Genomic DNA, 21449 nt, shown 5'->3' on the forward strand with positions numbered 1-21449 from the left:
TTGTTGCGTGTGGAGCCAGTAAATAAGTTTCGAGGGTCGAGAATTTTGTCGAACTTCTGCTGTTCGATAACAGTAGTTAATCGAGAAAGTTTGGACACACACACACACACACACATACACACACACAACATTTCAGACACAATGATGAAGTGTCGTCAGTCACGATAATCTTTTGCGAAAACTCTCGAAAATACGGTACTAGATATAATACGGTTAGATGGGAAAAAAGGCAGAAGTATAGAAATAAATATTGTGATCCAGAATAAGACCACATAAGAGTTATTAAAACACCTGACATTCTTACAACAAAATACATTCTTAGGCTGCCTGCGTTACGAAATTCACTGCCAATAGTAAAAATCTATAATATATATATGTATACATAACGTAAACCACAGATTTTCAATACTTGCAATGAATATCGAAACACAGCCTTAGAAGAAGAGGAAAATTTCTGAACAAGAATACGAAACGCCAGATTTCCACAAAAGTAAAGAAAGTCGCAGCAGGAGCAAATAACACAGAGCTAATCCGTTCCCATGCGAAAATAAGTCCTCGACCTCCCAAGGCCGCTCTGCACAGGTTCCAAGTTCAACTACCAGCCGCCGACCTTCCCGGAAAACACAGAGCAGAAGAAGAAGAGGAGGAGAAACAAGATTCGCAAATGGCGATGCAATTCCTCGATATTCGTGATCCGCATAAAATCCTTGAATCCCGCCCTTTTCCAGTACGGTCGAAGCGAAATGAACGCTTTCGATGAGGAATCTTTATTTATCGAAACGGACATTCGAATTTGCGATAAATATTTATACGCGGAGATATAAATTTAATTGTGATAAGGGAATTTTTTTGCATAGATCGCAGATTGAGAGAAGTTGACGGAAGATAATTTAAACGATAATTTGCTTGAACGCTTGAAACTGTTTTAAAGTTTGAGACGTGAAGTAGGAAGAGGATCCGAGAATGCTGGTGTTATTCTATGTGAGGAACGCACGTGAGGCGCGTACGAACCTTGTGTGAGATCCTTGGCGTTTTTTGCTTCCGACGTTTCAAAATGTAATCTCGGTACTCGGCACATCTCGAATATCCTCTGGCGAGGACTCCGATCGTTGTTGCACTTGTGCGTGCGTCAATAAAAGCATTGAGCTGTAGACGCTGATGTAGTTCCATTGAAGAAGAGAAATTCGATAAATTAAAAAAAAAATGAGCAACACTTTGTTGATATATGTGTATAGGTATAATCACGCACTCACAGTCTAATTCTAGTCGCCTAAGGCAAGAGCTCCTATTAGATTGTCCGTTGAACCAAAGGCAATGGGAAATGAAGGCATTTATATTAAAAACAAAATAGTATACCATTTATTAAAATGCCATCTGAATTTTTATTGTTCCAGACGCAATGAAAATGAAGGCATTTTTGCCAAAGATAAAAATTTCCACACAAAATCCCATTGGTATTGCCAGTGTTAAACCAATGGCAATACTAATGGCAATACCAATGGCAATACCAACGGCAAAACCAGTGGCAATATACCAATAGCAATACCAATGGGATTTTGTGTGGAACTTTTTATCTTTGGCAAAAATGCCTTTATTTCCATTGCGTCTGGAACAATGGGAATTCAATGGCATTTTTTAATGGCAATGAAGGGCACATTTTCATAAGGGAAGTCAAGCTGTAGTTGCGAGTAGTGATGAGAGGTATAAGCGCTTGACTTAGACTGTAAGTCCGCGATTCCAATATATATCATCAAAGAGTTACTTTTTTTTAATTTATCGAATTTCTCTTCTTCAATGGCACTACAGCTCAAGATCGAGCCTCCTGAAGTTCGGCCTTCATCAAATTCGAGGCCTCCTCCCTTTCTTAACAATAATTTTTTTTACAGGTTGTTAGCCTAGCGTCCAACCTGGAGGATCAATTCTCAAATATAGAGGGGTGTGCTCATGACAAGAGATACACCCTCGGCGGGTTGCCATTAACCCATTCCGAGAGGTGGCGATCAAATAAAAACCGACGATTTTTGGTCGGATTTGAACTCAGATCTTTGGCTCATTGGAGCAGCGCACTTCTTTCCGCGCCATATATAATCGCCACCAATATATCGAGTTTACCAGATAACATTTCAACTAATTGCTATTTATTGACAACTTAAGTCGTCGATATTAGTTTTTCTTATGTTAGTAGAAGTTCGACCTTTAACTAACGTTTCATTTACCGTAACATGTAACAATCGTGCATACGTCTAAATGACATGATAATACGATTAAACGTGTTAAATGACGTAGTTTGACACATAAAGAGACATGTATAAGAAGAGCTTTAGTCAAATGTGTCAATTTTTATACGTTTATGCGTGCAAAAATAACACCCTTGGATTCGCAGTGAACTCCATTAAGTTCAGGGTTTGATATCAATTAGTAGCTTCACACGTCCATCAGTTTTACATCTATCTTACTGTAAATGTAATTGATAAATTTTCGCGCGATCGCAAATAGATTCTATAGAACTTGCATCCGCCTTTTGCATCTCGCGTCGCCCGCTCCTGGTCGCCAGCCTCTCAATGCCCGTCGTCCGCGTACGAGGCAATAAATCGCGACCTTGAAACGCTTTTCCCGGCTAACTCGATTAAGGCATATTGGATTGATGAGCAGCGAGCGATAAGTCGTACGACGCACCGAGTGTCGATGCACCCCTCTCGTACGTGCTTGCAAATTACAACGCGCGAGATGCGATTCCGCGAGTATATCTTGTCAGCATATTTTACCCGTAATATATATTCGCTTTTCTTAACTTGCCAAAAAGATTGTTTTCTCTCATTTCAACATATTCGAACACTTAATAAAAAAATTCTTTAGTACCTATTATATTCCGCAAAAAAGTTTGACGTCAATTGATTAATCGCATCTTTCTTATGAATCCATAATATCCAGAACGAACGTATCTCCCCGCAATATCCGAAATGTCGTATATGTCATGCTATAAGGATAGTAAAATAATAATGCCTGTTGCAAAATTAAAACCAAGATCGGTACACGCGAAAATCTTCGATTTTTACTCGTGTCTATAGACACGATTCGATTTAATATATTCCATTCATATAATGACTCATATACATATACATATATATGTATGTTTAAAAGCTTTTCTAATTTAATCGAAATAATGTCGTCAGTAATATTGTGGCAGGAAGAATCTCGTTATCGTACTTAATGTCAACTCGCACGAACGTGCATAAACCGTGATTCGCCGCAGTTTTTCGCATCGCTTCAGTGATTGTATAATTTTTCCATAAATGGTAATTATATGTACCGCTTCATTATGGTCGACCTTAAACGACCGACTTGAAAGTCTCGGGAATTGTCTGCAGGGTCGTCATATGACTTCGCTTGTGCTTGTCGAGAACTGGTATTTTTATTAAATTGTTCTTTTCATTTTTCAAGTCTGATTTGTATCAAATTTTGATTTACAATCTAATCAATGTTAAAAAAAAGTAGTCGTGTTTTAAAAAAGAGAAATGACTTTCTTCTTAAATTACCTTAACGCATATTTTATTAGCAAATCAGATTTGAATAGTAAATTATAAATTACACATGATGTATATGGTCCCTTCAGTGGCTAAAGTGTCTCGTTTCCGGCAGCCGCTTTGTTCACTGAGATTCGCGTGCATTCGACCGGCAACGGCGGTCGGGAAAGATTGTTCGTTCAGTAATTGGCCATACCGCACGAACGGCAAAATAAATAAATGATCCGTACCATTGCGTGCCGCGACCTTATGTTTTATTTAACAAGGCAAAAGGAGCTACGCGTTATCCGGCGCCTTGACCTCGCTCCTTCGATTCGCTGAAATTTTCCCCGGAGGCATTCTTGCGCCTCGTCGTTTCAGATATTTATTACGACGCACTCGCTTTTCCGTCAAACCTTCCGCGATTCCGTTAAGGGGCTTCGTTGAATATTCCATTCTCGAGGATTACACCATATAGCCATGCGTGACCGCACTATTCTCGCATACTTTGGTATGTTGATATGAGAAGTTTATGCGGAACGCGTTCCCCGCCGCTACCGCATTATTTTTCCATGAATCGAAAAATCGCGATGATAAAATTTCTACGACTGATCCATGAAAATCTTACATTACACGCTCACGGATTTTGTCACAAGGACATTCCAGGCTGACTTCTCGTCGCGGCCTCTTCGATTATTCGAGTAACTCGGATAGTTCTTTAGACGCTTCAAGTCGCATTTCCAATTACTGGCTTAAAAAGACAATAAGGGAAATTATATAAAATTATATAAACATGCGGAAATAAATACGACCTTGGGCGATTATTAAATAAATTTTCCTCCGAGCTTGCGTGCAAGCCTATGCAATTTGTGATGCAATCGCGAGCACATGGATCTATATAAAGTTATCGCGCTACAAACATCTAACGATCGAGCGTTGTATACATATAATATTTAATTCCATACATACGGCAACATTTAATTTTAATTATATGTTAAACATAAAGTAATTATTCTTTCTTTCATATCCAGAATTCTGTTAAATTATCCCCTTAAAGAATTTCAGCTAATATATTAAGTGAATTTTTATTCTATAAACTTTTGTAATAGCAAAAATTATCAAGCATCAAATTCTGCTGCATTTCTTTCAAATCTAAATTTGATTTTTTTTCTTAATATAAATTTGTATAATACTGGCTTTACAGCACAATTCGCGAGCGTGTATCGTAGGTCAAAATTAGTTAACAATTTGCAATCAGCGAGTTGAGAGCAGCGAGGCGGAATTAAATGGGAGTACACTGAAGGAATCCAAGCGGAGTGGTGGTAATATTCCTACGAATATTACAGAACGAGATAATTCCCAGACACCAAGGTCATAGGTCCTGCGTGGTGTGTTACGGCTATCGATTGGTCAGGAAACTCCGGTAATTTTTACTGCACACGCCGCGTTCGAAATAGAGATTCCGGTCACGCGTCTTCGCTCTGATTCGCTCATTGCAGCTTCATAATTTCATCATTCATCGTATGTAAATCACTTTTGCAGCGCGTGCGTTGCCCCAATAAACGCAGTAAATTTCTGTCTCGTCTGCGTGATTTATCACGCGTGCTGAAGTTCAGAGCTGCGCGCACGTTCGGACCCATGTATGCCAGCGGCACTTTATCGTAGGAATTATCGGGTCTGGTGACTCGTTTCTTGATGATATGTCATAATCTTTCTCATTTCTCGTTCCTCGAACCAAAAATTTCTCCCAAACAGAAAACAAAGCATGATCATTTGCTGTGATCACGTGAACGGACACAAATATAAATATCTAATCGATTCCCCTTGTCTCAAGTATTTTTTTTCACAAATCTTATTTTATATAATATCAATTTTTTTCATTTCTAAAATGTATATTTTATATTTAGAAAAAAGTTACGCAAATTTCGTTATAAAAATTCGATAATTGTTTAATCTTGAAACATATGTATACTTATATATTTATAGAAACATAAGTAAATAATAATAATTTAACTGAAAATAAAAAAGTAATTTATATCCGTACAACAATTTAATATAATGGTATATATGTATGCGCCGTATTTTATAATATCGCACTATAAATTATATACATGTAATTTCCTGTCTCGTTTATTCTGAACTTTATAAATTCTGAAATAAAATGTTGCTCGCTTAAATGTTCTTTATCAATGCAAATAAGCGTGACCGATCGAAAAACGATCGACCGGTTTTTTCTTTTTTACATCTACGTCACGTATCCCGTATCTGTAAGTTATCTTTAAGTTATCAACGCTCATTAAATTATTATTGGGTGAAGAGAACGGAAAGGAAATCGGCTGCCGTATAAGAACGCGGCCACTTTTCGCACCTTATCAGATAAACGATTTCGCGGCGCGTTCGTGGTCACGTTTCGCGCGTGTGCCGTTGCGAAATTCGAGGTCGACGATGACGAGCGCGATCGTACCAGTATATAGCGAGCTTGCAACAAAAGATATACTTTTCCGAACGCGCTCATTACTTATCTGACATTTCAACGGAGTTCAAACACCTGAGATAAGAGCCGTAGAATGCTGGGGAATCTGTGTTTTCTGTTAACGACAGGCCCGCCCGATTGAGAGGGGTAAAGAGAGATCGACGGTTTTTTCGCGACGTAAATCGCAAATATTTGCATTTCCAATGTCGATTGCGTCAAATATAATTCTTTGCGCAGAAAAATTAAAATACACACGCAAGTGCGTGCGACGACATACGCAAGAAAGACCTGAGTCATTAAGTTTTCAAAAATATGTATATTCATTCAAATATTATTCTCACTCTAAACTTATTGTTCCGCGTAATATGTAACTTTATCGGGTTGCATATAAAATGTTAATTAAATTTACTTTATTTAGAATTAGTATTAAAGAGGCAAACTATAAATGTAACTTTCAAATAAAAATAAATGTGCATATAGTACGCGATATTTCTATATAACGTGATTTTCTTCAGAAATGACAATATGTTGCTCGCTTGAGTTTGAACTCGAGAATAGGTTGAAAAAAATCAGCCATTCAAACAATATCCGGTATAATGAAGAATATAAAGCACCTTATAGGAATTCGAGGTGGGACTGCAGGTTAAAATAAGCGCGTAAGTAAAGCGAAATAATTGTTCAGACAAACTAAAGACCACCTCGCACCTGGAAGTGGCTATTTTTATACACGACGCGATTTATTCGTGGCTAAATATAAATTTAATTTATTAGCGGGCCATATATATAGTCGACATATGGTATAGCGTACGATGCGTATTTCGCCGTAAACACAGTTGAACGGGTAAACATGATGACACTGCTACTATTCTCTTAACGCAGCTTTTCTCAAAGCATATGCGAGCCGGATTGCACCGGCAGCGGCAGTCAGGTGATTTCGCATCGGAGGCAAACAGATCTCAGGACCATCTGGCGTCTGAGAAAATGGTCGACGAACGACGAGGTCCGTAGAAATGTCAGTTACAAATTGTGTGAATTACCGTTTCTTACCGTTTTTCAAAAAATAGACGAAATTAGATATTATGTGTTAATCAGCGTTCAAGCAGCAGTCCATTTAAATCTGCAGTTTGAAATATCTTCAATAAGATTAAGATAAAGACTTTGTAAGTAATCGATTTAATTTTCCACGAAACCTTTCGTAAAGACCAAAGACCTGTTTTTATTAGATCATTAGAAGTGTAAATAGCAGAGTAAGTAATTCGTTGCGTATTATTCCAAAATCAAGCAAATTTGTATCATTACAAAGTCAATCGTGTAGAATTTATTCGAGATCAGCGATAAGATCTATTGTCGATATAGGATTACATAATACACGTGCGCGCGCGTGCAATTCTTTGCAAAGTGGTTTTACGTATGCAGTCCGAATTATCAGCAATTCTGTCAAGAATGTTTTTCAACGCAAACTGCTTAGCTAATAAAAGATGCAGGACATACAACACCGGCTGCTAAAAATAGCCGTTCTACCGTGTACGGTGTTCTTTTTCGGTCAGGATGAGCTACGCGCGCAGACGAAACCGCCGGGATAAACCGCAATAAGAATAACATTCGTCGAGATTCCTCGGTTGACCATCCAGGTTCACCTTCTTTAGATCAGACTGAAGTGAAATTTTGAGCGAGTTTACCGCTTTCCAATATACTTTCTTCAAATCTTATAGAATTTCCCCTTGTGAAATATATGTTAAACACGCTTCCTTCAAATTTTATATGCATTAAATTACAAAAAGTATTTTATACGCGTGTAACATAAAATAATACTGAAAACGTAACGACGATAAAAGTGTAATGAAAAATCTTTTCTTGAATTTTTATGCTACGTTACGTACAAAAATATACTTTCTATAAACGTTATGTACATATTATACATAATGTATACTTTCAAAATACGTCGTTCGTCTTTTCAGCATCAAGTTGCAACAACTTCAGTAAAGATTAATTAATATAACTTGGAAAATCGATGGAGGGGTACATTATAAATGCCAATTGAAATCCTGATGCGTAGACCGGTGGCCACGAAATCGATATCTAACGACACGTGGGATTCGAGTTACTTGGGAAACGTCATATCAAGAGACACGGCAGGTAAGTACACGCGCAGCGCGAGTTGCAAGTTGCAAGTATATACCCGAGATGCCGATCACGTGAATGCATTTTACCGCTTGTAAAGCGCCATTCAGGTTGTGACTCTTATTGGAGAGAAGGTTAGGCACTTGCCCACTTCCTTCGTTTAAGGAAATTGCTTATTCTCGCGCGTGTGTGTCCGCGTGTGCGTACATATGGCGTATGCATGCATGTGTACTCGCGTAATTTCTACATTATATAGAGGAGGGCCCGGCGGTGAATAGGCCGTCTAAATAAAGAAGTTGAACTCTGCCGACAAGCTTAGCTTTAAGGACGATACCTCAATAAACATTTCAACAACTATAATGAAACGCACGTAATCCAATATCCTTCGCTCATCGCTCTCTCTAAGATCGATAATTATAAAAAAAAGTTACACGACACAAACCACTCGTCGTTGTATATTTTCGACGATGAAAAAAAGAGTAAAGAAAAGAACTCATTAATTAGTTTCGTTACGTAGGAGGTGCGGAACCTCTGACAAGAATTAAAAAAAAAATTATAAAGGCAGAGTTGAACACGCAAACCCCGCGATGAATGGATGACGGAGTTGTCTCCTGACGATGTTACGTCGTTGCTTCGAAACAATTTATGTAGAGGCTGCATAAATTGAATTTGCGTAGGACTTCACGTATGTAGGAAAACCTCGAGAAATTATTCGCTTTGCTTAAGTAAGTGCGCGGAACGAGATAAAAGCGAATTTCTTACGGTTCGCCCGTGACGATCATCCCGGAATGAATATTCCGGAATGAGGAAGATGAAACAAGTGAGGCAAACAATTAGGTCGCGTGAATAAAGATGGATAAAAATACTCTTTAAAAGAAGATATATGCAAAGGTGACTACGTCTTTCGAAGGAAAGTCGCGGCAGCATCGTCGTGATTAGAGCGTTGAATAAAGACTTAATAGAGCAAAAAATAAAAGTGTGTCCACATCAATAAACGTCCCGAGAGATCGTTACGAAAACTCGTTCCTGCCCGATATGTGCACGACGCATGTAAAATACGGAAAAGGAGAGAGAGAGAAGAGCAATTTGCATTTTCTACGACGACATATCGTATTTCCGCGGAGAAAGATGCCCCACGTTGGAGGTCCTCCCTCTTTTTAGGTCGATTTTCGATAAATTTATATAATTTAGCATTTTAGATCGCTAGAGTTTTTTCGGAGAAAGCGGGACTTTTATGCATCATTTTGCCGATTTATCTCGACAATCATAAAACGGTATATCTGAATTTTATTGAAGATGCGTGAGATTGGCAACAACGTATCACGGAGGACGCAGGGGAGTCGCTGTTATCTTTTAAAATAAAACTCTGCTGTAAACTGACGGGATTATTGTTACACAATTCGTTGTGTAAATGTCGTGCCACATATCCGTACACGCACATGCAAGCTAATGCCTAATATAGAAAACAATATATATATATATATATATGTGTATATATATATAGTGTCAGTGATAAATAAGATGAAAAAAAGCGGTGGCTTCCTCGATGGGGGTTATCAGACCCCCAAGTGAGTATCGCCCCGGTATGTTTTCGTCATACTTATCTCTCCCGCCAACTCAAGACAACAGGGATTGTTATTGACATTGCAATCTCGGCGTCGCGGTCGTCGCGCGCACACGACTCCGTTCGAATCGCACAACCAGACGGACAATAAAAAAAGAGAAACGATCCTGTCATATTAAAATCGAGTCGAAGTTATTATTAAAGCTGACTTCTGCGGAAATTTCCTCCATCGTCATCTCGCTTTTCTTATTTATATCGATTTTATTTTGCTTTTAGATTTTATTGCTTCGATAAAAACTTATTTATATCGTATCATTTTTTTATCGTCTTGTATATCTTGTTTTCTTGAACTCTCATTTTCTTTGGTATATGTAAATGCAAATAGTTATATGTATATAGAGACGGGAGACACAGAATGCGTCGATGACCGTCACGGCATTAAAGCGCGAACTTGACGTTACGCCGCCGGCCGCACGCGTACCTACCGACGCCTCCATTGCCGCTCGTCTCATTAAGTGGATCACGCCGATAACGAGTTTGACATACCCGGACAAAGGCAGTTCCTTGGAGATATATTAGGTTTCATACTTCTGGCTCATGCACCAAGAACGCTCGCTTCCAGTTATTCTCTGTGATACAGAGTTTCTCAAATCGCAATATGTCACTGGCGGCAAAAAAATGTATGTTTCTGAGAAAAATATAAGAAAGAAAAATGCGACTTCCATTAATAAAGTTATCTCACTATTAAATCGCTTAATGAGAATAATATTTGTCGTGGAAGAGAGGATTTTAAAATAATAATTCAATTCGATTCGTCGAACATATTTTATAAAAAAAAACTTGTGCGGTGAGAATTCCTTGAAAAAGAACATTTAATTACCATTAAGTGAAAATACTGAAAATTAGGTATCTCCTATTGTATTTTTTGCGACATTATGTAATTATCGCGTTAAGTTATAGCTTAGCCACTGCCCGTGAGGTTTTCACAATACAAGGCCACGTAAAATTACAATTGACGTCGTGCTGCGCGTCGTCGGGCGGAAACGCGATCGAATTATTATACGTATATCGGCGAACTGACTCGTGGAATCTTCGCGATATCGCGCATTGTAGACGACGAACGCTTATATAATCGATAATAGCAGTATACGGTCATGTCGAATGTCGCGATGTGAAGGTGCATCCGCGACGATTCGGATAAATATTCATATTTTATACTGCCTGGTTACATAAATAACTCGTGCGATATTTAAACCGCCGCGTCACTTTACACATACGTGACAATAAATATATTTCTTTCCTAATTTATTACCACCAATATACAATAACGTTAATTACATTGTTACGTCACATAAAAGAGATAAAATTGATAAATAAGGAAAAACAGTGACTGTCACATAGGCTTGATTTTTTTCGGTAGACAAATTTTTTTGTGCATCGCCTCAGAATTTATTATTATGTCGAATATATTACGGCACGTCTGTCGATCATTTCCATTTAACGCATCAACATTTTATTAACGCGGTATATATATCGGCCGTTGTCACCACGAAAAAAAAAACGAAAAAACAAATAATACGCGTCTATATAGACGCTGCACTTTTGCGTTCGCTTTGGACGCTTTCGTGCTGAAAGCATCACTCCATCTTTTTTCAACATGTAATGAGCAATAAAGATGGACTGTGACGCTTTCATCAGCACGAAAGCGCCCAAATAGCGAACGCAGTCTTCGGATCGCAAAGTGCGTGAGCGACGAGTTCGCTGCTGGGAGATAAATTTAAACCGAAGTCTTTCATAGGATAGGCCGATAACGCGCGTTGTTGAATGCATTCACCCTTAAACGTATATTTTTCCAATTCAGAATAATTTCGTAATAAAAATGAATTTTCAGATAGAACGAGAGGAGAGTAAACAATTTAGAGTTATTACACGTAAAAAGGTACAGAAGTCCAAAATATGTTGTTTCAACTCACTTTTTTCATCTTAATCGAAAATAAAAAAGTTATTTCATCATTTTCGTGCAACTACATATGTACCTTTGGATTTCTATCTTTTAGTAGCAAAAGTTTTCTGGGGAACGTATATCAAGAACCCCAAAACTTTGTCGACATATTCTAAAAATGGAATTAACTTCACGTAGAGGTCAATCGAGAAGAAAGCGATAATAATTTCTGAATTAACCGCAGCATATACGTAGTATGGTATATGATTTATTATCGTTATCACAGACGCTAATGTGAAAGTTGAGAGGTCGTGGCGCCTATACGTACGCGCAGGGGGTCTTCGATAAACCCGGCGATCCTGTTTTCGCAGAAAATTTCGCGCGCAAAAAAAAAGAAAAAAAGAAAAAAAACAGAAACCAACTTTTCTCGATCTCTCGGGATGATGAAACGAGTCTCTCCGAGTTTATTGATGTAAATATTGTAAATGGAAAGACGAAGAAGCAAAACAAATGGGACGAGCGGCCAAACAACCATTTCTTTAACTGCGCCTCGTGATCTGTGAATCTTTTCCTAGTTCTCTTTCAGGCGCGTTTCATTATGCTCGATTTACTTCAGAAACGTAGAAGCGGCAGAAGCGCTGCGGAATAGGGATTCCCGGTGAATTCGCTGGTTCACGTGTATTATTGAATTCATCGCGTGTACACGAGCCACGTGCGCACGTGTAAGGAGAACCACTCGTGCACGCGCAATTCAATCTCTCGGGTTTGAACTTGTCTGCTTTTTTTTAGCAGAATATGTTCTACATCGAAAGCAATTCTTCAACATCTTTTCTTTTCCGTGCATGCAATGCGTAGCAGATTGTGCAACAACGCAAATAAAAAACTGAGGCCGTTAAGTGCTAAAAAAAATTCACTGCGCAGAGAAACGAAATACGTAAAGGAATAAATTTAAACGCATTAATTACATGTTTCTCATTTACTTCATATGTACGATATGCAATGACATATGAATGTGATGCCTTTTTGTAAGATTCGATTTAACTTTCATCAATATATTCTTCATTTTTTTTATATTGCATAAAAAAAAGAATACAAGGTTGAGTACTAGTCATAAGATTATCCAGCTTCAATATTCTCCACTTAGAAAAAGGCTTTTAGTCGCCATCTAACGGGCGATTATGAGAAACCGATGCGTTTGATAGGGTAGAGAACTGTACGCGGTAATTATAAATCTATATACGTGCAAAATTATGTCAAACAAAAAATTAGTTAATTAATTTCTACGTTTAATCTTTCTCTAAAGTTAAACATTTCACAAAGAAGATGTAACGTATGAAATATAATTATATAATTTATTAATTTTAGTTTGGTGTGCGTAGCATTGCAGAAAATATATGTATAATCGTATATTATTTGATATTTTAATTTGGAAGAAAAAACATATCCTTATACATATGTATAATCGCATTTTATTTTGAAAGAAAAAACATATCCTTATACATATATGTGGGTGTATTCTTTTAAAAATAAAAATAGCAAATAAAATATACGATATATCTATATGTGAAATCATGTATTTTATTTATTATTTTTATTTTCAAGAAAATGCAGTCACGTACACAATATATATATATATATATATATATATATATATATATATATATATACGTAATAAGATTAATAAAGTAATATATTTTTTCTTTTGAAATAAAAAGATCGAATAATATATGACTCTACGGCATATAATTTTTTATTTAATTAATTTTAGACACGTAATGCTTTAATTGTGCTATATTAATACACACTAGACTCTCCCTTTTTGCAAAATAATACTCGACAATCCTCGTCATTTACAATGAACCTACCCAAGAACCCAAATGATATACCCTTCGGTGGCGACAAAGGAGCGTCTCTCTACCCTCCCTCCACCCCTATCGCATATAACAAAGGATGCTCTTTATTTGCACGATTAGCGCACGTGCGAGACGTATACTTAACACCACTACCACCGGCATCGGTTCCGACGTACGTCGAGTTCTCGGGAAGGAAGGCGATAGCCGTCGCGGATCCAATTTTGTCGGTAGATCGAGTTTCGTGCCCTTCGCCGCGCCGTGCGTGTTAGCATAATATAATAATAGAGTCGCGCGCGGGGCACGACGACGGGGGATGGGGCAAGAACGATAAGGAGCGCCGCGCGCGTTCTCTCCGCGCGGGAGATCCTTCCGAGAAGATCCTCATTTTCGTCTGCGCGCTGATTCATCCCTCCGCGAGAGAAGATCGCGGTTTATCGCAACAGCATGGAAATATATGCAAAGAGTAGGCGGATTGTTAGCCAGAACCAACAGAGCGAGAATTGATTCCGCGAAATTGAATACGCGATTCTCGAGATGTGAGAGTCTTCGTTCGAAAATATTACGACTCTCTCCGTGTCCCCACCTTTCTCGCTTCGCGTTTTAATATAAATCTACGATTTAAAAAAAATCTTGTGTCTATATAAAATGTATTAAAAAATTAAATAACCTGATCCTGTGTAATCAGAATTAACGATCTTGATTTTTCACGAATGTTTACCTAATTTTATAAAAACTCTCGCGATTCACTTTAATGCTTTTATCCCGCCTATACATTTATATTATATGAATCGAAGAGAGCGATAAAGAAGCTTAGATAAAATCATATATTCAGCGATGTACCGACTTAATCATATTCTCGCATCAAAATTCGTGCATGTTTTTATTCGAATCCAGAGATAAAGTCCAGACAATCCAGACGGCACATAAAAATCAAAAGCTATTGCAAACACGTCACTGAGTTGTGCTATCTCTTTCAGACACGCGTTTTAAATGTTTTTTAAATAAAAGATGGACTTTTTTTCCCTTCCTACAAAGAATATATAATCTCGGATTATACATTGTATATATCGTGACCGGGCCCGAATGAACGTGCGCGAGGAAAATTCCGTTACGCAAAAGATTTCGCTTTGCAAATGTAGCACTTCCGTCGCCGTGTCATCGTTAATTCATTCATATCACGCCGCGGCCGGACAAAGATCGACGGATGAAAGTGCGAGCGGTCGGTCTTTGCGTAAGAACGGATCGAGCGCCGAAGCGCTAGCGCGCGCGCGCGCGTCCCTCTCTCTTCTTCGTTATTCATCACTCATCAGGAATGCCGCGTATCCGAATATCCGTGAGAAAATTGCGCGCGCGAGAATTTCGCATTTTGCGCACTTTAAAATCTAACACGCGCGACGCTCGTCGAGTCGCGATGTCGCACGCATCGGTCACGCGCCGCGCTGATACGGACGTGGCGCGTGGCCGGTGGCCGCTTTACGAATGTACGAGAGGGCACACCGACACGCGCCAACACGAGCATCGCTGCACATTAAGACACAGGAAAACTTGCGTTACGTTTAACATACGGTCCACTCAATTTTGGTGTTAATTTAACATAATGTGTTTGTGTCAAGTGTAACGCTGAGATACCATGTTAAAATATTCTCAACAGAAAAGAAATGTAATTTTGATCGTAATTTGGAGTTAATTGGGTGTACATTAACGTAACTTTTATGATGAGATTAACACATAAGAAATGTCCTTTTTATAATTTACAAATGTAACAACTATAGAGTAAAATTAGCACTCTTTTCCTGCCAATTTTAACACATTTAATTAATATGTACAAAAAAATTGTTACTTTAATATATTTTTTAAAACATTTTAATAATTTTACATTTTATATTTGTTTAGTTGACATAGCAGATATGTGTTAAATTTACACACACATGGACATGTTGATTATTTAATACAAAAACTTTAATCAGCATATTTTTTCACAAAAGTACACGAATTTTCTGATTGTGCGTGAAAGCAAAACGGACACTATAAATCCAAGTGTGTTACTTCTACACGCATAAACGTCTGATAATGACACATTTGACTGAAACTCGTTTTACATGTTTTGTTGCATATGTTAATTAAATTAACCCGTTATTAATCAAATTGAAAGTTAATACGTTCAACCGTGTTAAATGACGTGATTTAAAACGGCAAAAGAAATGTGTAAAAAGAACTTCAGTTAAAATGACACACTGGATTTGCAGCGGCGAAACGAGAAATACCCAATCTCCTCGAGATAATTGCCGATTATTTTGGAGATCTCCTACTCGAATTTCGCGCGGATTTCTCTTTATCTCTCGTCACAATTTCTCGTCACAAACCGTCACCATTGTATACCTCGCGTCTTGTATATCTTAGAAGCGATTAGATAGACAATCTTGTCGATCTTTAGAGTGTAAAACGTATAGCGATATAACCGAATAAAGCGTGACTTAGAAAGCGGTATATAATACAATATGGTTTTTCTATCGAAAAACTGTATTCTTCACTTGCAAGAGGATGGAAGGATAGACAGGATAGTAGAAAAGGGCAGAGTTTTTTAGGATCGCGTTCTCGATATCGAGATATCATCGACGTTCGTGTGAGTATTATAGAATATAAATTTATAGAAAGTGGAATGTCAATTCCTTTTAATTTATCTACTTTCCACAAAATTTCATAACCGCACGAGTCGAAAATGTACTTATCGTCTTATGTAATATCGTAATATTGCAATGTGAAGTAACGACACCTCATCGCGCCATCGACATCCCATAATCTCGGCATCGATTTTGCTTAACCTTGGGACAGTCTGGTCTAAAAATACAATAAAACGATTGCACGCTGTATTTTGTAACGACGCGAGTTCTTTTCTTTTTAATTATAATGAACTTTTTGTCGTTGATTTTCAATCGATAAACAAATAATTGATTTGACGTTTAGTTTGATTAAAAATATATTGTTCTAAAACTTGCGCCTTATTATTGCACGTCTCGTTTCGCGAAGAAACGGAAAAGAAGAGAAGAAAGAGGACTACTTTCTGGGCGTAGGTTATTTACGGAAAGCACAAGCTGTGGGCGTTCTTTTTAAAACGACACCACCGTTCGAAGTTCAATACCGTGAAAATAATCGATGGTAATGAATATCGTTCGCTTTCTAACGTTCAGTCCCTCCCCCCCCCCCCTCTTCCATTACGATCATTAGTCCGCCGTAAATTGAAGCGATTGTAAGGCGAGTTTAAAGTGAGGGCTAAGATTAGACTAAAAATAGGCTAAAAATAAAGAACGCCGCCGGCGACGAGAGGAGGTGGGGAGGGGAGAGCGATTAGGAGGCAGTCGGGGTGTGTTAGCCTACCTTTGCTAACGTCGTATTTGGCGTCGGCGAAGCGACGCGCGTCGCGGAGGACATCTCGCACCGAGTCCGACGTTGGCGGCGCGAAGTCCGGATCGTCCGCGTCGAAGGACACGCTTTCCTCGAATTCCGTCAGCGTCGTCGTCGTCTCCGTCATGCCGCGCCGGTGTACGGATGAGGGACGAAGGACGATGCTTCGGCTCTCTAAAATCGGCGGACAAGAAGCGCCAGCCCGTGAAACGTCACGTCCACCATTTTTGCGGAATCGTAGAAATTCGAATGTATACGCTGCGGAATTTGGTTATTGCAAAAGGATTACGTAGAATATCCATACGTAATTTTGATTACTCGGAGTATTCAAAGTTTTGGACACGTTCGTTCCGCGCGCCGTCCGTCGTTCGATCATTTCGACGACGACGACACGACGACACCACGCTTTCGCGTTTCGAAACGGCGAGCGGAGCGAAGTTGGCGGCACATGGCGCGATTACGGGATTATACAAATTGCGCAGCGATAATTTTATTACCTGGTTAACGATGGTGCGAACGATATATGTCACGCCGACATGCTCGGGCTCAGCTTATCGTTGCCGTCACCTTCGCGACATTCGTTATCAGTTAGGTTTTGCGGAAGATTCAAGGATCTGTCGTGCCGCTCTCTCTCTCTCTCTCTCTCTCTCTCTCTCTCTCTCTCTCTCTCTCTCTCTCTCTCTCTCCTTCCCCTTTTTTCGATGATCCGCGCGCGACGACAAGCGGCTGTCGACTGACACCTGACGTGCATTATCGCACGGAAAAATCGCCGCTACTCGCTGACGAATGGCGCGCGACTGACTTCAGGACGATGCCGCGTGCCGCGTGCCGCCTCTCTCGGCGATCTGCGATTCGCAACGAACGAGATCGAGCAGCTTATTCTCAAAAATCTCATCTTTACTTTAATTCTCTTAAATTCATGTTTTGATAACAGAGATTGAGATTCGCTCGATATTTCAGTTTCATAATGTGTATGTTGTTATATTTGTTATCTACACGCGAGCGCGAGAAGCTACTGCATTTTAAATTTAAAAAATATGAGTTTTTCAAAAAGGGATTGTTAGCACGTCAGGATGGGTTGTGAGAAAGCAATGCGTAAAACGCAGAGGATTCGTTTAATAAAATAACTTCTGAACGTATACTGTACTACGTGCTCGACGGTTACCAAGTTCAAATTCGTGATCACTTATTTAAAAAAATTAAAAAAAAATTACGACGAGAAGAAGGGCCTTACCCTGTAAACACCTTTAGATTTATCTGTCACAAAATAGGAAAAAAAACAGACGGAGTTTTGCTTTGTACATGTATGTGTTATATGTATTCATATAAAAATAATATACTTATCATCAATTCTGTGGAATAAATTGTGTATTTGTACAAATTATGCAAAGTTCGATTAATAATAAATACATACCTATTTTTAACATTAAATCGTGGTTTCAAAAACTCGTAGGTTTCTTGCTATTGTCTTTGCAGTTATTCTATAGATAAAAAGTCTTACCAAAAATATAAAGAAGCTTTCTACTTTATCCGATTAAATGTATTTCTTCCATTAGTGCGTCATAATCATTTAGCAAAGATAAATGCTCAGGCAATGTACTGTTTTAGAATTTTTCATTCTATTTTACTATAATTTAGATTATCTTTGAAAAATTTAAAATCATATAAAATGATATGTATGTATGTACATACATATGTGTTTTATATTTTTATTTCATCGAAAAAGGGAATATATGCAAAAACTGAACTGCGAAAATCTAACAATTAAAATATTCATTAAAATATACGCGCTAGAAAAATATCTTTGCGCAGATCCCGCTGAAACGGAAGATAAAATTGTAGAAAAATAATTTGTAAATGATATATCAATTACAATATATTACTATGTAATATTGATTGCATTTATCCGCTCCTCGTACGCGTTCCAAAGTTCCCTTCTGTATTCTAAAGTGGCCTTCAGATAACCGTCAGGCGCCTGCGTGATACCCCTGCCAACGACTGCTAAATCAGCACCGGCATTGATAACAGATCTCGGATCGTTATATCGTTGACCTAACCCGTCGCCACTTTTGGACAGCTTGACACCGGGTGTCAGTTGGAGCAGTCCGGGTTGCGCCGAAAGATTGGATTGGCTCACGAGACCTACTACCAGATCGGAGGCTTTCTCCGCCATCGAGACCGCGCTCTTCGGATAATCGCCGGTGGTCAACGCACCTTCGCACGACATCTCGGCGACCAGGAAAATGCCACGGGGCTCGCTGATATTCTCCACGCTTTTCTTCAGCGCGTCGATGACAGACGCTCCCGATACCGGATGCACCGTGATCAAGTCGGCCCATTCGGCGATCTTGTACAAGCCGTGTCTGTACTGCAACGATACCGTGTTGCCAATATCGCCAAACTTGCGGTCTTCCATCAATAAAAACCTGTGCTGCTTCGCCAGTTTCTTAAGCCGAAGAATAAAGCTTTCATTGAAATCCTCTATGATGTCCACATGAGTCTTCAGCACGGCAATATGAGGCCCCGTCACGTTTGCTAATTCCAAAATCGCGTCCGCTTCCTTTAGGTCGGCCGCTAAACAGAGATTAGTTTGCTTTGATGCCATTAGCTCCAGCAATTTTGAGGCCAATGGATTCATCGTTAATTTTGCGCGTTTACTATATGGCAGCTCCAGTCTGTCGTCCGGCACACCTGTAGATAAACGCAATAGTTATTAAGATTGGAACAAAATTAGAATGTAGAGTGTGCTCGGCATAATAAATTATAAAATATCTATTACGAGTAATTTACCTCGAACGGAAACGCTCGGTGCCCGATTTGTTGCCAGATAATCATCGATAGTCTTGAACATTTCAGGTGTGATCTTTCCAGCCTCGAGGAGATACTTCATAAGTTGCGTAGTCACAAACAGACTCTTGACTTTGAGCCCATGATTCTCGAGATTCTTTCTGCCACCCTGCTCCCTATCGATTACCACATAAGTCTCCGTCACGCTCAGATTTTCCTTCTTCAAGGCGTCGACAGTTTCTAAAATGCTACTACCACTCGTGATAATATCCTCAACGATCGCGCAAGTCTCACCAGGTGAGAAGGCACCCTCGATTAACTTCTTTGTGCCATACGATTTTGCCTCTTTTCTCTTCATCAACATGGGAATATTTTCCTCCGCCGATATCAGTGTTGTTAATGGCAGGGCGGTATACGGGACACCACAAATTCGGGACACTTTCGTAGGATCGTCCACCAGTGTCCACAGAGCTCTCGCCAATTTCGCCTACGATAAGGAAGAATAAATTAGTATCCTTTGCATTGCACGGCGTAAGCAACTTCCGTTAAATTCCAATTAACTCAATTGAAAATTAATTCAACTGACAAAAGTGCTTACAACAATTTAATTTCTGATTATGTAATCGGCTGTCTGTATTTTAATATTTTCTTTATGCGTCAGAAAATTAGTACCTTTATCCAGCTTGAAAAAAGTAATATCGTCTAGTGAGTTAATCATCAATTAAGTTAACCAGAGTTTAATAACTAGAGTTTAATCTCAGTTTAATTTACACTTTTTATCTTCTTCTAGTTTTAAGAATAAGCGATTTAAATCGAGATTAAAGTTAATCCCTGCATTGATATAAATCTACAATATATATATCAAGATGCTCACATATGTAACATACTTACCATTAATTTCGGATGAGAGATTATTATACGCAGGTCAAAATATACCGGCGTTTTTAAACCGATTTTCGTCTTAAATTCCCCGAATTTCACGGCCTGAATCTCGTACAGTTCCACAGCTAATTCTTTCAAGAGCGCCTCCATGTCGACTGTAATTATAGCGATGCATTAAAACATTTTTCGTGCGAAAAGTTAAACATTTGACGTTGACACCGCGGAGACAAGTAGCTCCGAAATGTAATTCGAACAAATTGTATTCTTTAAACTCGTTATTATCTTTTATGTGACAATTATTTCTGGATATATTTTCGGGAGATTTTATAGCAAACATTGTAAGTTACGATGTTACGAACAATAAGCTGGATTTTTGGGGGAAAAAGAAAAAAAGGGAATGTTAAATTAAAAATCTAACCTATATTTTTCTTGCTTGTACGAACCACGTGATTCACGTGTCGTCGTCGTCGGCCCCATCTGCCGCTTTCAGCACGAAAACGAAAGCGTCCAAACTCCAAAGCGAACGCTGCAGGCTGCAGAGTGCAGGCTGCAGCCCCACCACGTTGCGCAATTTTTCGACGCATGTGCAAGAAGTCAAGAACGTAGCACAGTAGTGTATTATATGTACATCTGATTCGAAAAACTTGGTATCATTACACTCTTATACATAAAAGTTTTTATAAGATAAATACCACGGGTTATTGGTAATAACGAGTTTATTAATACTCTATATGCAGTTGATTTATTAAATACCAATATTTGTTGCGCAACCGCAGAAAAACTTAACGGTATTCCCAATAAAATTACAAATATTAAAATATATTTATATAAATAAAATAAAATTATTAATATATTGAAAAATTAATACAAAATTGGAATAACACAAAGTAAACAAGTAAATTTAATCGATTTAATTAAATGT

General features: G+C 38.6%; 2 protein-coding genes and 1 long non-coding RNA gene across 4 annotated transcripts in view; 1 reads left to right on the top strand and 2 right to left on the bottom strand.

Annotated features, from left to right (window-relative positions):
* Positions 1-17599, bottom strand: part of Pino (protein pinocchio) — a 43131-nt gene extending 25532 nt beyond the window's left edge. The window contains exons 1-2 of the mRNA XM_077417809.1: positions 17356-17599; positions 16832-17032 (exon numbers count right to left, since the gene is read on the bottom strand). Coding sequence (XP_077273935.1) covers positions 16832-16985 — 154 coding nt within the window. The 5' untranslated portion in view covers positions 16986-17032; positions 17356-17599. The remainder of the gene's footprint in view (positions 1-16831; positions 17033-17355) is intronic.
* LOC143904065 (uncharacterized) lies at positions 6763-8713 on the top strand. Its single transcript, XR_013258853.1, has 3 exons — positions 6763-6976; positions 7069-7136; positions 7935-8713. It is a non-coding gene; the product is annotated as an uncharacterized LOC143904065 (long non-coding RNA).
* Positions 17600-18208: 609 nt separating the features above from the next.
* R-l (rudimentary-like) lies at positions 18209-21126 on the bottom strand. 2 transcript variants are annotated; one of them, XM_077417790.1, is made up of 4 exons: positions 20946-21126; positions 20537-20682; positions 19649-20132; positions 18209-19549 (listed from the first exon to the last, which is right to left on the bottom strand). In XM_077417790.1, the coding sequence occupies exons 1-4, from the start codon at positions 21109-21111 to the stop codon at positions 18741-18743; spliced, it is 1605 nt and encodes a 534-aa protein (XP_077273916.1). In that variant the 5' UTR covers positions 21112-21126; the 3' UTR covers positions 18209-18740. The 2 variants fall into 2 exon arrangements, with proteins under 2 accessions (XP_077273916.1, XP_077273917.1); XM_077417791.1 differs by having other exon boundaries at positions 20971-21047.
* Between the last annotated feature and the right edge of the window lie 323 nt (positions 21127-21449).

Source organism: Temnothorax americanus, unplaced genomic scaffold, assembly GCF_048541705.1.
Source record: "Temnothorax americanus isolate GAGA-0224 unplaced genomic scaffold, ASM4854170v1 Scaffold5, whole genome shotgun sequence".
Lineage (NCBI taxonomy): Eukaryota > Metazoa > Arthropoda > Insecta > Hymenoptera > Formicidae > Temnothorax > Temnothorax americanus.

Excerpts from the sequence above, each read along its gene's own strand:
- R-l (XM_077417790.1), bottom strand. The coding sequence starts at position 21,111 with ATGCGTCGAAAAATTGCGCAACGTGGTGGGGCTGCAGCCTGCACTCTG. Across the intron at positions 20,683-20,945 it reads TACAAGCAAGAAAAATATAG|TCGACATGGAGGCGCTCTTG; the intron begins GTTAGATTTTTA and ends CTATAATTACAG. Across the intron at positions 19,550-19,648 it reads ACCGAGCGTTTCCGTTCGAG|GTGTGCCGGACGACAGACTG; the intron begins GTAAATTACTCG and ends GTTTATCTACAG.